Source organism: Bombina bombina, chromosome 6 (assembly GCF_027579735.1).
Source record: "Bombina bombina isolate aBomBom1 chromosome 6, aBomBom1.pri, whole genome shotgun sequence".
In the NCBI taxonomy this organism is placed as follows: Eukaryota; Metazoa; Chordata; class Amphibia; order Anura; family Bombinatoridae; genus Bombina; species Bombina bombina.
In genome coordinates this window covers 953,384,606-953,402,695 of record NC_069504.1, presented here as the reverse complement: position 1 = coordinate 953,402,695, position 18,090 = coordinate 953,384,606, and the positions used below count along the sequence as shown (strand labels likewise).

Genomic DNA, 18,090 nt, shown 5'->3' with positions numbered 1-18,090 from the left:
GGAAAGTCTTCCCCTTCATCTTCCAAGCAGGAACAGTCCAAGTCTTCTTGGAAACCCAGTCAGTCTTGGAACAAGGGGAATCAATTAAGGAAACCCGCAGCTGAGTCTAAAGCAGCTTGAAGAGTTTACCCCCGATCGGATCAAGTGGGGGGGGGGCAGACTTTCTCAATTTTATCAAGCATGGATAAGAGACGTCCCAGATCCCTGGGCTGTGGACATAGTATCTCAGGGTTACAAAATGAAATGCAAGACTTTTCCTCCCAGGGGCAGGTTCCATCTCTCAAGATTATCTGCAGACCAGATAAAAAGAGAGGCATTCTTGAAATGTGTACAGGATCTTTCCTCCCTGGGAGTGATAGTTCCAGTTCCAGTAAAGGAACAGGGTCTAGGTTTCTATTCCAATCTGTTTGTGGTTCCCAAAAAAAAGAGGGAACTTTCCGACCTATTCTATATCTAAAGTGTCTAAACAAGTTTCTCAGAGTACCGTCCTTCAACATGGAGACTATACGTTCCATTCTTCCTTTAGTACAAGAGGATCAGTTCATGACGACCATAGACAAGAAGGATGCGAACCTTCATGTTCCCATTCACATTGATCATCACAAATTTCTGAGATTTGCCTTTCTGGACACACACAGTTTTTGCCTTGCCACAGCTCCCAGAATTTTCTCAAAGGTTCTGGGGGCTCTTTTGGCAGTGATTCGGTCTCAGTGAATTGCAGTGGCACCCTATCTGGACAACATTCTGGTTCAGGCACCAACTTTTCAAAAAGCAAAATCTCACACAGAAATCTTGTTGTCTTTTCTACGTTCTCACAGATGGAAAGTGAATCTGGAAGAGAGTTCCCTTTTTCCAGCTACAAGGGTAGTTTTCTTAGGGACCATAATAGATTCCCTTTCGATGAAAATATTTTTGACGGAGGTCAGAAAAGCCAAAATTCTTGCCTCTCTCTACAGTCTACTGTTCGACCACCAGTGGCTCAATGTATAGAGGTAATTGGTCTGATGGTTGCTTCCATGGACATCATTCCCTTTGCTCGATTCCATTTGAGAGCTCTGCAGTTATGCATGCTCAGTCAATGGAACAGGGACCATGCGGATCTGTCTCAGAGGATAGATCTAGATCAATCGACAAGAGACTCTCTCCCTTGGTGGCTTTCTCAGGAACATCTGTCTCAGGGAACATGCTTTCGGAGACCTTCCTGGGTGATTGTGACAATGGATGCCAGCCTGCTAGGCTGGGGAGCAGTCTGGGACTCGTTAAAGGCGCAGGGACTTTGGATGAGGGAGGAGTCTGCTCTCCCCATAAACATCTTGGAGTTGAGAGCGATTTTCAATGCTCTGATGGCTTGGCATCAGCTGTCCTTAGCACAGTTTATCAGGTTTCAGTCAGACAACATAACCTCAGTGGCTTACATCAACCACCAGGGAGGAACTCAGAGTTCCTTAGCTATGAAGGAGGTAACTCGGATTGTTCAGTGGGCGGAAGCTCACATTCACATTACAGGAGTGGACAACTGGGAAGCGGATTTCCTGAGAAGACTTTTCATCCCGGGGAGTAGGAACTCCATCCGGAGGTGTTCTCCAGCTTAACCCTCAAATGGGAAATGGCAGAGTTGGATCTGATTGCGTTTCGGCAAAATGCCAAGCTTCCAAGGTACTGTTCAATGTCAAGGGATCCACAGGCTGCTCTGAAAGATGCTCTGGCGGTCCCTTGGGATTTCAGGCTGGCATACCTGTTTCCTCCGTTTGCTCTCCTTCCACGAGTCACGACTCCACGAGTGTGGAGCTGAGCTGAAGTGCGTCTTCCATGATCGGCTGCAAGCTCCGCCCCCAAGGTTATTTCTTAAAATGGGGTAGCTATATTAGCAGTCTCACAATATATTAGACCTTTTGCGCTCTCCGTTACTGTTCAAAATATGCGTCTTAGAGGTTTAATTAATGAGGTGACTTAAAAATAATAATGATAAATTATCTAAGTTGGGAGAGGGAGATGGGAGCGTTGTATTTTTTTTTTCCTTCTTTTAATTTTTCATAATAGAAAAACTTCAACATTGAGTTTCACATTAGATATATAAAGCCATGTATTTAAGAAGAGTACTGCTTTGCTGTGTTTTCATGAGCATGATAAACATGTCTCTGTATGATGGTATATGATTTATTTTAACACCCTGCGTGGTGTTTGTTGAAAAATTGTGGGTTTCATGTCCCTTTAAAGTTGCTCAGTTTAATTGACTTAAATAAACAAATATTTAAGGGCAAAAACTTTTATTTAAAAAACAAACAAAACTTTTATGAAGCATATCCAAAATACATATTTGATTTTTAAAAGATTTCATCTGCATGTTTCTTAACACAACAATAAACATTGAACACATTTTCATTTACAAAATACACTAAACAGGATTAGCAAAGGTATTGCTTCAGCTTCCAAAGCATTGTAATGAGGACATGAAACAACAGTTACATAAACGGTTAAAGTAAAATTAAAATGTTCTTTATCTTTTTGACAATTGATGGGACTGCACAACTTTTTGTTTGTATACCAATGCCTGTCAATCAATAGAATTATGTGTGTGTCCAGATCAGTCTGTGAACAGTCCTGGAAAGGGGTTAAATATATAGCGCTGTGGAATCTGTTGGCGCTCTACAAATAACTGATAATAATAAAAGAAAAAGTCCCATTCCCAAGCATTGGAGCTCCCAATCTGAACACAGCTTGTGATTGGTGGGATTGTGCAACTGCAGTGATTTTCTTGGGAACAACAATAATTCAGGTTAAAGGGATATGAAACCCAAAATGTTTTCTTTCATGATAGAGCATGTGGTTTTAAACCACTTTCTAATTTACTTCTATTATCAATTTTTCTTTGTTCTATTTGCATCGTTTGTTGAAAAGCAGGGATGTACGCGTAGGAACCGGACAATTTCTGGAGCTTTATATGGCAGCAGTTTTGCAAGAATGTTATCCATTTGCAGGAGCACTATATGGCAGGCAGCACTATTTCCTGCCATATAGTGCCCCTGATGCCTACCTAGGTATCTCTTCAACATAGAACATCAGTTCAACAAAGCAAATTTGATTATTAATTTGAAACTTTTTAAAAATGGTATGTAGTTAATGAATCACAAAATATTTCTTGGGGGTTTCATATAACTTTAAACTCTTTTATTCAGTAAACCATTTTTTTATATATGTATTATTTTTTGTCATATACAGCATCTAAATGTTAGGAATTTACTGGCCTTTTAATAATGGCTATACTGTTGTATATATTCTATGAATCATTAAAATTATTAGATATTGTTTCTCCAGTCAAAAATGCAATTCATTTTTCAAGAGATGGCATTTTTTACATTACATTTACAATGAGAACCCCTAGTTTGCAAAATGTGTGCCCTTACATATGGTATGCCGAGTTGTTATAATTATTCTTTGATAAAATATATGTCGGTTCAGTCACTATCACTGTCGTCACTGTCTTCATCTTCACCTTCCTGTTCGGCTCCCTTTTCTATCTTTTCAGATGTTTCTTCTCTTAAATCTGCAAAAAAGTCTTCTCCACAGCCAAAAGCTTTACGGCTTAAAGCAGGTAGCTGCTTGTTCTTTTTCCTTTTCTTGTACTCATCCACTATGATGGAGCTGAGAGAGGATGTGTCCCAAAATTTCACCTTCTGATCATGTGCACAGCTGGCCAAGAGTCGGCCATCTCGGGACTTTGCCAACTGCTCTATAGGCTCTCCTGGATGCTGCCCCACGCTTCCTACCACTCGATTGGGTAAGATGTTAATAGCCCTATGAAAATAAATACATAAAACTATAAATCCTTTTTATCTACAATTCTAAAACTCTATCAAAATAAAAGTATTTGTAATAATTAAAAAGTATGAAATGAAAAGCAAAGGCAGTGCATATTTATAATCAGTGTTCTGCTCAGTACCTTTTTAGTGGGTGCGCCACATGGCTGATTTTAATGACCACCTGGCAAAACATTTAGCCAATATTAAGCTAAAATTAGCTCATTCTAAAAATTTAAAATTTTTATTACACAAATCATCATTAAATACATTTGTTAAATTATGCAATTAATTTGTGCTTAGCATAAAAGAAAATTATATAATATTGGAAAATATTACACTGACCCCACCCGGCTACTTCATAATGCTACCCGGCTGGCAACATTTTCTGTGGAAAAACATAATTTATGCTTACCTGATAAATTCCTTTCTTCTGTAGTGTGATCAGTCCACGGGTCATCATTACTTCTGGGATATTACTCCTCCCCAACAGGAAGTGCAAGAGGATTCACCCAGCAGAGCTGCATATAGCTCCTCCCCTCTACGTCACTCCCAGTCATTCGACCAAGGACCAACGAGAAAGGAAAAGCCAAGGGTGAAGTGGTGACTGGAGTATAAATTAAAAAATATTTACCTGCCTTAAAAACAGGGCGGGCCGTGGACTGATCACACTACAGAAGAAAGGAATTTATCAGGTAAGCATAAATTATGTTTTCTTCTGTTAAGTGTGATCAGTCCACGGGTCATCATTACTTCTGGGATACCAATACCAAAGCAAAAGTACACGGATGACGGGAGGGATAGGCAGGCTCTTTATACAGAAGGAACCACTGCCTGAAGAACCTTTCTCCCAAAAATAGCCTCCGATGAAGCAAAAGTGTCAAATTTGTAAAATTTGGAAAAAGTATGAAGCGAAGACCAAGTTGCAGCCTTGCAAATCTGCTCAACAGAGGCCTCATTCTTGAAGACCCAAGTGGAAGCCACAGCTCTAGTAGAATGAGCTGTAATTCTTTCAGGAGGCTGCTGTCCAGCAGTCTCATAAGCTAAACGAATTATGCTACGAAGCCAAAAAGAAAGAGAGGTAGCAGAAGCTTTTTGACCTCTCTTCTGCCCAGAGTAAACGACAAACAGAGAAGACGTTTGTCGAAATTCCTTAGTTGCCTGTAAGTAAAATTTTAGAGCACGGACTACATCCAGGTTGTGCAGTAGACGTTCCTTCTTCGAAGAAGGATTTGGGCACAAAGAAGGAACAACAATCTCTTGATTGATATTCCTGTTAGTAACTACCTTAGGTAAGAACCCAGGTTTAGTATGCAGAACTACCTTATCCGAATGAAAAATCAAATAAGGAGAATCACAATGTAAAGCTGATAATTCAGAGACTCTTCGAGCCGAGGAAATAGCCATTAAAAATAGAACTTTCCAAGATAACAACTTTATATCAATGGAATGAAGGGGTTCAAACGGAACGCCCTGTAAAACATTAAGAACAAGGTTTAAACTCCATGGTGGAGCAACAGTTTTAAACACAGGCTTAATCCTGGCCAAAGCCTGACAAAAAGCCTGGACGTCAGGAACTTCTGACAGACGTTTGTGTAACAGAATGGACAGAGCTGAGATCTGTCCCTTTAAAGAACTAGCAGATAAACCCCTTTTCTAAACCTTCTTGTAGAAAAGACAATATCCTAGGAATCCTAACCTTACTCCAAGAGTAACCTTTGGATTCACACCAATATAGGTATTTACGCCATATCTTATGGTAAATCTTTCTGGTAACAGGTTTCCTAGCCTGTATTAAGGTATCAATAACTGACTCAGAAAACCCACGTCTTGATAAAATCAAGCGTTCAATTTCCAAGCAGTCAGCTTCAGAGAAGTTAGATTTTGGATGTTTGAAGGGACCCTGTATCAGAAGGTCCTGTTTCAGAGGTAGAGACCAAGGTGGACAGGATGACATGTCCACCAGGTCTGCATACCAAGTCCTGCGTGGCCACGCAGGTGCTATTAGAATCACTGATGCTCTCTCTTGTTTGATTCTGGTAATCAATCGAGGAAGCATCGGGAAGGGTGGAAACACGTAAGCCATCCTGAAGTCCCAAGGTGCTGTCAGGGCATCTATCAGGACTGCTCCTGGATCCCTGGATCTGGACCCGTAACGAGGAAGCTTGGCGTTCTGTCGAGACGCCATGAGATCTATCTCTGGTTTGCCCCAACGTCGAAGTATTTGGGCAAAGACCTCCGGATGGAGTTCCCACTCCCCCGGATGAAAAGTCTGACGACTTAAGAAATCCGCCTCCCAGTTCTCCACTCCCGGGATGTGGATTGCTGACAGGTGGCAAGAGTGAGACTCTGCCCAGCGAATTATCTTTGATACTTCCATCATAGCTAGGGAGCTTCTTGTCCCTCCCTGATGGTTGATGTAAGCTACAGTCATGATGTTGTCCGACTGAAACCTGATGAACCCCCGAGTTGTCAACTGGGGCCAAGCCAGGAGGGCATTGAGAACTGCTCTCAATTCCAGAATGTTTATTGGCAGGAGACTCTCCTCCTGACTCCATTGTCCCTGAGCCTTCAGAGAATTCCAGACGGCACCCCAACCTAGAAGGCTGGCGTCTGTTGTTACAATTGTCCAGTCTGGTCTGCTGAATGGCATCCCCCTGGACAGATGTGGCCGAGAAAGCCACCATAGAAGAGAATTTCTGGTCTCTTGATCCAGATTCAGAGAAGGGGATAAGTCTGAGTAATCCCCATTCCACTGACTTAGCATGCACAGTTGCAGTGGTCTGAGGTGTAAGCGTGCAAAGGGTACTATGTCCATTGCCGCTACCATTAAGCCGATTACCTCCATGCATTGAGCCACTGACGGGTGTTGAATGGAATGAAGGGTGCGGCAAGCACTTTGAAGTCTTGTTAGCCTGTCCTCTGTCAGGTAAATCTTCATTTCTACAGAATCTATAAGAGTCCCCAGGAAGGGAACTCTTGTGAGTGGAACGAGTGAACTTTTCTTTTCGTTCACCTTCCATCCATGTGACCTTAGAAATGCCAGTACTAACTCTGTATGAGACTTGGCAGTTTGAAAGCTTGAAGCTTGTATCAGAATGTCGTCTAGGTATGGAGCTACCGAGATTCCCCGCGGTCTTAGTACCGCCAGAAGAGCGCCCAGAACCTTTGTGAAGATTCTTGGAGCTGTAGCCAATCCGAATGGAAGAGCCACAAACTGGTAATGCCTGTCTAGGAAGGCAAACCTTAGGTACCGGTAATGATCTTTGTGAATCGGTATGTGAAGGTAAGCATCTTTTAAATCTACAGTGGTCATGTACTGACCCTCTTGGATCATAGGTAAAATTGTCCGAATAGTCTCCATCTTGAACGATGGAACTCTTAGGAATTTGTTTAGGATCTTTAAGTCCAGGATTGGTCTGAAAGTTCCCTCTTTTTTGGGAACCACAAACAGATTTGAGTAAAACCCCTGTCCCTGTTCCGATCGTGGAACTGGATGGATTACTCCCATTAACAAGAGCTCTTGTACGCAGCGTAGAAACGCCTCTTTCTTTGTCTGGATTGTTGACAACCTTGACAGATGAAATCTCTCTCTTGGAGGAGAGTATTTGAAGTCCAGAAGGTATCCCTGAGATATTATCTCTAGCGCCCAGGGATCCTGGACATCTCTTGCCCAAGCCTGGGCGAAGAGAGAAAGTCTGCCCCCCACTAGATCCGATCCCGGATCGGGGGCCCTCAATTCATGCTGTTTTAGGGGCAGCAGCAGGTTTCCTGGTCTGCTTGCCCTTGTTCCAGGACTGGTTAGGTTTCCAGCCTTGTCTGTAGCGAGCAACAGTTCCTTCCTGTTTTGGTGCAGAGGAAGTTGATGCTGCTCCTGCTTTGAAATTACGAAAGGAACGAAAATTAGACTGTCTAGCCTTAGCTTTGGCTTTGTCCTGAGGCAGGGCATGGCCTTTACCTCCTGTAATGTCAGCGATAATCTCTTTCAACCCGGGCCCGAATAAGGTCTGCCCTTTGAAAGGTATATTAAGCAATTTAGACTTAGAAGTAACATCAGCTGACCAGGATTTTAGCCACAGCGCCCTGCGTGCCTGAATGGCGAATCCTGAATTTTTCGCCGTAAGTTTAGTAAGATGTACTACGGCCTCCGAAATGAATGAATTAGCTAGTTTAAGGACTCTAAGCCTGTCCGTAATGTCGTCCAGAGTAGCTGAACTAATGTTCTCTTCCAGAGACTCAATCCAGAATGCCGCTGCAGCCGTGATCGGCGCAATGCATGCAAGGGGTTGCAATATAAAACCTTGTTGAACAAACATTTTCTTAAGGTAACCCTCTAATTTTTTATCCATTGGATCTGAAAAAGCACAGCTATCCTCCACCGGGATAGTGGTACGCTTAGCTAAAGTAGAAACTGCTCCCTCCACCTTAGGGACCGTTTGCCATAAGTCCCGTGTGGTGGCGTCTATTGGAAACATTTTTCTAAATATCGGAGGGGGTGAGAACAGCACACCGGGTCTATCCCACTCCTTAGTAACAATTTCAGTAAGTCTCTTAGGTATAGGAAAAACCTCAGTACTCGCCGGTACAGCAAAATATTTATCCAACCTACACATTTTCTCTGGTATTGCAACTGTGTTACAATCATTCAGAGCCGCTAACACCTCCCCTAGTAATACACGGAGGTTTTCCAGTTTAAATTTAAAATTTGAAATATCTGAATCCAGTCTGTTTGGATCAGAACCGTCACCCACAGAATGAAGTTCTCCGTCCTCATGTTCTGCCACCTGTGACGCAGTGTCTGACATGGCCCTAATATTATCAGCGCACTCTGTTCTCACCCCAGAGTGATCACGCTTACCTCTTAGTTCTGGTAATTTAGCCAAAACTTCAGTCATAACAGTAGCCATATCCTGTAATGTGATTTGTAATGGCCGCCCAGATGTACTCGGCGCTACAATATCACGCACCTCCCGAGCGGGAGATGCAGGTACTGACACGTGAGGCGAGTTAGTCGGCATAACTCTCCCCTCGTTGTTTGGTGAAATTTGTTCAATTTGTACAGATTGACTTTTATTTAAAGTAGCATCAATACAGTTAGTACATAAATTTCTATTGGGCTCCACTTTGGCATTGCAACAAATGACACAGGTATCTTCCTCTGAATCAGACATGTTTAACACACTAGCAAATAAACTTGCAACTTGGAATACAATTCAATTAGAATAATATTAAAAACGTACTGTGCCTTTAAGAAGCACAGAAGATCTATGACAGTTGAAAATTAATAAATTGAAACAGTTATAGCCTCAATCCTTATAAACAACACAACTTTAGCAAAGGTTTAATCCCATTAGCAAAGATAACAAATTCTGAAAGCAGGAAACAAATTACAGAATAAACGTTTTTTATCTCAGTCAACTATGATTCTCACAGCTCTGCTGAGAGAAATTACCTCCCTCAAAATAAGTTTTGAAGACCCCTGAGCTCTGTAGAGATGAACCGGATCATGCAGGAAATACAATGAGCTGCTGACTGAAATATCTGATGCGTAGCAAAAGCGCCAAAAAACGGCCCCTCCCCCTCACACAGAGCAGTGAGAGAGAACAGAAACTGTCAGAAAAAAGATTAAGCAACTGCCAAGTGGAAAAATAGTGCCCAAACATTTATTCACTCAGTACCTCAGCAAATGAAAACGATTTTACATTCCAGCAAAAACGTTAAACATAATTTCTAGTTATTAAACAGCTTTATGTACTTCTTACAGTGTAATTCTAGTGAAGTACCATTCCCCAGAATACTGAATTGTAAAGTATACATACATGACATTATATCGGTATGGCAGGATTTTCTCATCAATTCCATTGTCAGAAAATAAAAGCTGCTACATACCTCTATGCAGATTCATCTGCCCGCTGTCCCCTGATCTGAAGTTTACCTCTCCTCAGATGCCCGAGAAACAGCAATATGATCTTAACTACTCCGGTTAAAATCATAGCAAAAACTCTGGTAGATTCTTCTTCAAACTCTGCCAGAGAGGTAATAACACACTCCGGTGCTATTTTAAAATAACAAACTTTTGATTGAAGATATAAAACTAAGTATAATCACCATAGTCCTCTCACACATCCTATCTAGTCGTTGGGTGCAAGAGAATGACTGGGAGTGACGTAGAGGGGAGGAGCTATATGCAGCTCTGCTGGGTGAATCCTCTTGCACTTCCTGTTGGGGAGGAGTAATATCCCAGAAGTAATGATGACCCGTGGACTGATCACACTTAACAGAAGAAACACTGATTATGCATAACGACCCAAAAAATTAAAGACTGTATATGTCAACATGTTCACCATTAGGAATGAAAATACTGCCCACCTCCCAGTACCAGCTCACTTTCTGGAAAAAGGCCACCAAGCTAGTCAGTTGAAATTTATGGTCATAGATAGTGTTCAGAAAAAGCCTAGGGGTGGAAATAGAATGAGGGAGTTGCTCCATAAGGAATGTATCTATATAGATTATGGCCATCTCATTGTCATATCACAAATTGGTCTATTTGTCTGCTTCTCTGTTTTTATTTTTTTCATGTAGGGAAAGGGTAGGCATGTATAGAGTTAATTTCTATTTAATTATGTAACAGATGTGATGTATGTATTTGAAAGGTTATTGCCCCCTGCCCATTGATTGGACCTCTTCCTGCTATTGTGTGTATATGTGTGTGTGTTTTCATTCTGTGTTAGCTTGAGAAAGGTGCAGGAGCCCTGAAACGTTGCTCTCTTTATGAAAGGTTTCCCTATATGGAGTGTGCTGCCTCACTTCTAATTTTTGCATTCTGACGTTTGGGGTTCTTTGAGGGGCATCCCTGAGGCATAGCACACCTACCTTCTTGCCTTTTGCTCCTGTGTGGACTTTGAGAGGTGTTGGTCCTTTACTTTGTATACATTTGACTGCCCTCTTTGGATTACAGTACTCTACGTATGATTTATTGGACACAGTAAGACAGGGATTAACCTTTATTGTTGTTTAATCATGGCCAGTAAAACAGGCGTATTCTCGTACTCAGAGGAGGAAGCAGCCCGCATAGCCACTTTGACTGTGGGATCAAGGAATTTTTTAACAGCCCCTGACAAGGACTTACAAAAAAGAGAATTATAAAGACTGCTCAAACGACAAATTAACCTCCACTCCACTCTTCCATGTTAAACGTATACCTAGAGGGATGCGGTCCCCTCTCCAACCCACCTGCTTTTCGGATAATGCCGAGTTTTTTTTACAAGTATCAGCAGATTCTAAATAAAAGCTTGATGGATGTGATTATTCTCAACATCGAATTTGCCAACAGGGAACTACGAAGTCTCTCCACAGCTATTGAAGAGCAGAAGCAAAGACTCTGCGAGTTAGTGGGAGAGGATAAGTTCCAATGCATGCTCAAGGGAGAGATAGAGCGTAACTAGATAAAAATTCAGGCGTGACGAGCATTACTAGGTCAGTGGCAACATGAATCGTTGGAACCGCCCACGTAGAAGGCAAACCAACTTGGCGCCTAGATGAGGGATGTCGCGCCATACTCGCAACACCCTCAACCTCAACTTTTTTAGCGAAAGGTCAGATGGACGCAGGAGACGGAGGATCAAAACCCGGTGGGGTGGTAGGCGAAGGAGGCGTGGGGACGTGGTCCAGGAACAACCAGAGGAGGTAAATATTATTAACTTATCATCTACAGCAGGGGTCTCAAAGTACCGGCCCGCAGGCCATTTCCGGCCCACGAACCGGTTACAATTCGGCCCTCCACTTACCTGATTTTATTTTCTTCAGATGCAAAGAGTCCACAGCTGCATTCATTACTTTTAGGAATTAAGAACCTGGCTACCAGGAGGAGGCAAAGACACCCCAGCCAAAGACTTAATTACTTAATGCCAAGATGGGAAGGTACAAAAGGCGGCCCATTCTGAAGGCAACAGGCCTGAAACCACTACCCAACAAAACCCTGCTTCGACTGAAGATGAGAAACATTGAAAAAAAGAAGGCCCCAAGGACACTGACCAGCAGGTAGCCCGGAAGTCAAGCTAGAGACCGCAAAATCATACTCAACTGAGCCAACAGTCCTCCAGGAGACACCGTCACCCAGCAGTTGGTCCCCAACCATCACCCCCACTAGCGAAGGGAACACCAGCACAAAAACTCCCAAAGGGATAGGGTAAGGAAGAACTAAAGGGAAACCGAAAGGTCACCACAAATTCCAAAAACGGAAGAACTCCCAGAACAAGCTCAGCTCACAAAGACCCAAATGGGTCCTGGCAAACAAGGGGAGGCAACGTCCAGACCAGACAAAAACCACAAGGTTTAGGACCGGGCATCAGAACAGAGAAAATTTCCGTCTTAGAATACAGAAGTAGACAACACATAATACGTGTAGCAGACCCAGACAAGGTAAACACCTGAGTCAAGAACACGCAGTCATCATCAGGATGACACAGAAAGAAAATACTTGCTAAAAAAGGAAAAAAGCAGCCAAACAAGATATCAGATTGCAAAAACTTCAAGACAAAGAGCATGCTCCAGGCAATCAAAGCCGCCAGACCGACAACTAGGTCTCAAAAAGGTAGAAGCACAGAACCTCAACAAGGCCCACTGCACCCCCGAAAAGGAACAAACAACCTCAAAACCTACTCCCAGCCGTGCTAGCACAAGCGTTGGCAGGTCTGAAAACAGGGGAACAAGAGAACCCCAACACCAGCTCACAAAAGAGCGGAAGAATGGCCTTAACCATTCCAACAGACCTCGGGTGCCCACCCGAAAACTCCTGAGAGACAATCGACAAGGCTGACATAGTCTCAACGCAGAGCCAGCAAGACTCCAGATAGAACAGAACAACCCAGAGAGCGTGCCTCTCTTCAACATAGGTTAAATCCTCTGTTCCACCTCCTGAATACAGGAGAAGCCCTAAGACAAGGACCACACCTCCGTAAGGAGGAGAACAAGTCCCCCTAGGAAAAAAGGGCCATTAATACAGAGCACCTGCCCACAAGACACAAGGCCACAGGCTGAATAAGAAATCAATCTCCAACGCAGATGAACTTGGAAGCAAAGCCCTTAGAAATTAGCCTGTTAGTACACAGACAACGTGCATTAGCTCCAGTGGATACCCTGCAAACCCTACGCCTGCAGAACCGCAAAGCCATCAGGTTACTTCAGCAAACTGTCCAAGGGAACCGTTCAATAGGCGTAAGGCAAGCCCAATGAGCATCGGCACTCAGAAAACCTAGCCAACCGAGACCAGGTCAACTTGCCAGACCAAGGTCATAGCCCAAGTTCCCTGGGAATGGAGAACCCAAAGCCGCCCTAAAGTCTGAAAAGGCCGGTAACAACCCGCAATGGGAACCACAAAGGAAAAACGCTGACCGAAAGCCTCAGCAACTGGAAGAACCAGGGAGATGACAGGTCCGACCCCCCAATTGTTTAAGAACAAACAATATCCCAGAAACTTAAACACTCCGTCTGATATAACAAACTGACCCATAGGGAGATATCAATGCAATATCCAGAATAACCCGGATAATGAGAACACCTCACACATCCCAACCCAAGGAAGAGACCACCCCCCTGCTGAAGTCCAACACTCCAAAGGAGCTAAGGCATCTCGAACCAAGACAGCAGAGCCCATAAGCGTACGAACCGCCACAAGACATCCAAAGCAAGGGGATACCTCGAGGACAAAGTCACTTGAGCAAGACTAGCTCCACATTACCTCCAATACAAGTCAGAGGATCACATGAACAAAAGGATGCGGATCATCCCCAGCTCCGGGGAAGAACCCTAAGCAGAGCTCAAAAGGAGACCCCAATGTCCTCAAAAATGAACAATCATCTCCTGAAAGGAAAACCGGGTCTCCAAAAAGGACCATGGAAGGAACAAGTCCAAAAGGACAATTTCCCCAAACCTCAGAAAGGCCAAGCCGCCCAAACAGCAGTAAGGGGGCGCTAAGACCCCAATCCTCCTACATGAGGAAGAACACTCTAGGTCCAGAGAGTATCGGAAGTAAGAGAGAGTGACGTAGCGGAACTCCACTGACCCTGTCAACCAGCTTGAAGGCGAAATAAGGACTGAAACATTCTTCTGCCTCACGGACTCACAAGTCCTCTTTATAATGTTTAGCTGAAACACAAATAATAAAGTGAGCCCTCGGCACCTCAACCGGCCCATCCAGGCAGAACAGGCACTACGTGTCTGAACAAGCCACGAGACAGAAGAACTGAACCAAAGCAGGACCAGCCTGCAGACAGGGTCATAACTGTCAAGCTGCCTAAATCCTCCCCCAGAGGGGAAGAGAATAACAGACAAACATAGAACTAACATGTCCAGTAACAAACTTCCGCAGAAGTAAACAGTGAGGATCGATCCCAGAGAAAGTTCCCAAAGGAAACATATAATCAAAAAATAAATGATATCCTAACCGGATAAAAGAAAATATAAGGCAACCCGTAGGTTACTAAGCTGTGATAAGTTTAGATTTTCATGCTACCAAGTAAGCTTTGTGAATTACCTGTTTGATCCAAGAAGCTAAGGCTACAGCAGTAGCCTTCTGACCCTTACGAGAACCAAAATAGTGAACAAATAAACTAGAACTTTGTCTGAAATCTTTACTAGCTTGACGATCAACATCAAGATTATGAAGAAGCCATTCCTTAGAAATAGAAGGATCCAGACACAACGAAGGAACAACAACCTCCTGGTTAATATTTTCTGAGGAGTCAACCTTAGGTAAAAATTGTACTTAGTACGAAGAACTGCCTTATCTTTATGAAGAAAAAAAAGGAGACTCACAAGATAAAATCGATAATTCAGAGACTCTTCTAGCATAGAAAGTGGCTACAAGAAAAAGAACCTTCCAGGATAACAGCTTAATATCTATGCTGCACATAGGTTTAAAAGGAGGGCCTTGGTGAACTGAAAGAACTAAATTGAGAATCAAAGGAGGAGAGATAGGTTTCACAACTGGCCTAATTCTCACCAACGCTTGGACAAACTTCTGAACATCCAGAAGCTTAGCTAACGTTTTGTGAAAGAGAACTGATTAGGCAGAAATTTGACCCTTCAATGTACTAGCAGACAATCCTTTGTCAAGACAGACCATCCTAAAGAAACTGAAGGATTCTAGGACACTTGTACTTTGTCTTTCACTTGGCCGTGCTGCGAAACGCGTGTCAGGCCTTTCTGGTGAGTCCTTTGCCTGTCAGGGCTATTTATGGATGTAAATGCATATGTGTTTATTTGATCATATTGCATTCTGTGAATACCACGGGAATACACAGCTATTTTAAAATAATTACAGTGGGGTGACATGAGTAGGCAATTCTTTTTGCTCAATTGTGGAGATTTACTAGCCACAGATAGTTATTTATCCAAAATGTTAGCTCTTGGATAAATAACTGGATAAAAGACATGGAGCAAGGAGTAGTAGTAAATGGATCATACTCAGATTGGACAAAGGTCAGTACTGGGCCATGTTCTTTTTAATATTTTTATTAATGACTTAAAAAAATGATTAAAAAGCGATATCTCTATTTTTGCAGATGGTCATTAGGTCAGGGCAAAATGAACCTGCTTTACAAGGGGACCTACAAAAATTAGAAGTATGGGCAGGTAAATGGAAAAACAGAATTTATGTTTACCTGATAAATTACTTTCTCCAACGGTGTGTCCGGTCCACGGCGTCATCCTTACTTGTGGGATATTCTCCTCCCCAACAGGAAATGGCAAAGAGCCCAGCAAAGCTGGTCACATGATCCCTCCTAGGCTCCGCCTTCCCCAGTCATTCGACCGACGTAAAGGAGGAATATTTGCATAGGAGAAATCATATGATACCGTGGTGACTGTAGTTAAAGAAAATAAATTATCAGACCTGATTAAAAAACCAGGGCGGGCCGTGGACCGGACACACCGTTGGAGAAAGTAATTTATCAGGTAAACATAAATTCTGTTTTCTCCAACATAGGTGTGTCCGGTCCACGGCGTCATCCTTACTTGTGGGAACCAATACCAAAGCTTTAGGACACGGATGAAGGGAGGGAGCAAATCAGGTCACCTAGATGGAAGGCACCACGGCTTGCAAAACCTTTCTCCCAAAATAGCCTCAGAAGAAGCAAAAGTATCAAATTTGTAAAATTTAGTAAAAGTGTGCAGTGAAGACCAAGTCGCTGCCTTTACATATCTGATCAACAGAAGCCTCGTTCTTGAAGGCCCATGTGGAAGCCACAGCCCTAGTGGAATGAGCTGTGATTCTTTCAGGAGGCTGCCGTCCGGCAGTCTCGTAAGCCAATCTGATGATGCTTTTAATCCAAAAAGAGAGAGAGGTAGAAGTTGCTTTTTGACCTCTCCTTTTACCAGAATAAACAACAAACAAGGAAGATGTTTGTCTAAAATCCTTTGTAGCATCTAAATAGAATTTTAGAGCACGAACTACATCCAAATTGTGCAACAAACGTTCCTTCTTTGAAACTGGATTCGGACACAAAGAAGGCACGACTATCTCCTGGTTAATGTTTTTGTTAGAAACAACTTTCGGAAGAAAAACCAGGTTTAGTACGCAGAACCACCTTATCTGCATGGAACACCAGATAAGGAGGAGAACACTGCAGAGCAGATAATTCTGAAACTCTTCTAGCAGAAGAAATTGCAACCAAAAACAAAACTTTCCAAGATAATAACTTAATATCAACGGAATGTAAGGGTTCAAACGGAACCCCCTGAAGAACTGAAAGAACTAAATTGAGACTCCAAGGAGGAGTCAAAGGTTTGTAAACAGGCTTGATTCTAACCAGAGCCTGAACAAAGGCTTGAACATCTGGCACAGCTGCCAGCTTTTTGTGAAGTAACACAGACAAGGCAGAAATCTGTCCTTTCAAAGAACTTGCCGATAATCCTTTCTCCAAACCTTCTTGAAGAAAGGATAGAATCTTAGGAATTTTTATCTTGTCCCAAGGGAATCCTTTAGATTCACACCAACAGATATATTTTTTCCATATTTTGTGGTAGATTTTTCTAGTTACAGGCTTTCTGGCCTGAACAAGAGTATCAATGACAGAATCTGAGAACCCTCGCTTTGATAAGATCAAGCGTTCAATCTCCAAGCAGTCAGTTGGAGTGAGACCAGATTCGGATGTTCGAACGGACCTTGAACAAGAAGGTCTCGTCTCAAAGGTAGCTTCCATGGTGGAGCCGATGACATATTCACCAGGTCTGCATACCAAGTCCTGCGTGGCCACGCAGGAGCTATCAAGATCACCGATGCCCTCTCCTGATTGATCCTGGCTACCAGCCTGGGGATGAGAGGAAACGGCGGGAATACATAAGCTAGTTTGAAGGTCCAAGGTGCTACTAGTGCATCTACTAGAGTCGCCTTGGGATCCCTGGATCTGGACCCGTAGCAAGGAACCTTGAAGTTCTGACGAGAGGCCATCAGATCCATGTCTGGAATGCCCCACAATTGAGTGATTTGGGCAAAGATTTCCGGATGGAGTTCCCACTCCCCCGGATGAAATGTCTGACGACTCAGAAAATCCGCTTCCCAATTTTCCACTCCTGGAATGTGGATTGCAGACAAGTGGCAGGAGTGAGTCTCCGCCCATTGAATGATTTTGGTCACTTCTTCCATCGCCAGGGAACTCCTTGTTCCCCCCTGATGGTTGATGTACGCAACAGTCGTCATGTTGTCTGATTGAAACCGTATGAACTTGGTCTTTGCTAGCTGAGGCCAAGCCTTGAGAGCATTGAATATCGCTCTCAGTTCCAGAATATTTATCGGGAGAAAAGATTCTTCCCGAGACCAAAGACCCTGCGCTTTCAGGGGTCCCCAGACCGCGCCCCAGCCCACCAGACTGGCGTCGGTCGTGACAATGACCCACTCTGGTCTGCGGAAGCTCATCCCCTGTGACAGGTTGTCCAGGGACAGCCACCAACTGAGTGAATCTCTGGTCCTCTGATCTACTTGTATCGTCGGAGACAAGTCTGTATAGTCCCCATTCCACTGACTGAGCATGCACAGTTGTAATGGTCTTAGATGAATTCGCGCAAAAGGAACTATGTCCATTGCCGCTACCATCAAACCTATTACTTCCATGCACTGCGCTATGGAAGGAAGAGGAACAGAATGAAGTATTTGACAAGAGTTTAGAAGTTTTGATTTTCTGGCCTCTGTCAGAAAAATCCTCATTTCTAAGGAGTCTATTATTGTTCCCAAGAAGGGAACCCTTGTTGACGGAGATAGAGAACTTTTTTCTACGTTCACTTTCCACCCGTGAGA

General features: G+C 43.3%; 1 protein-coding gene across 1 annotated transcript in view; it reads right to left on the bottom strand.

Moving 5' to 3' along the window:
• Window positions 1–2,250: 2,250 nt before the first annotated feature.
• WDR55 (WD repeat domain 55) overlaps window positions 2,251–18,090 on the bottom strand; it is a 135,121-nt gene continuing 119,281 nt past the window's right edge. Inside the window, 1 exon segment of the mRNA XM_053718602.1 lies at window positions 2,251–3,795. Coding sequence (XP_053574577.1) covers window positions 3,456–3,795 — 340 coding nt within the window. The 3' untranslated portion in view covers window positions 2,251–3,455.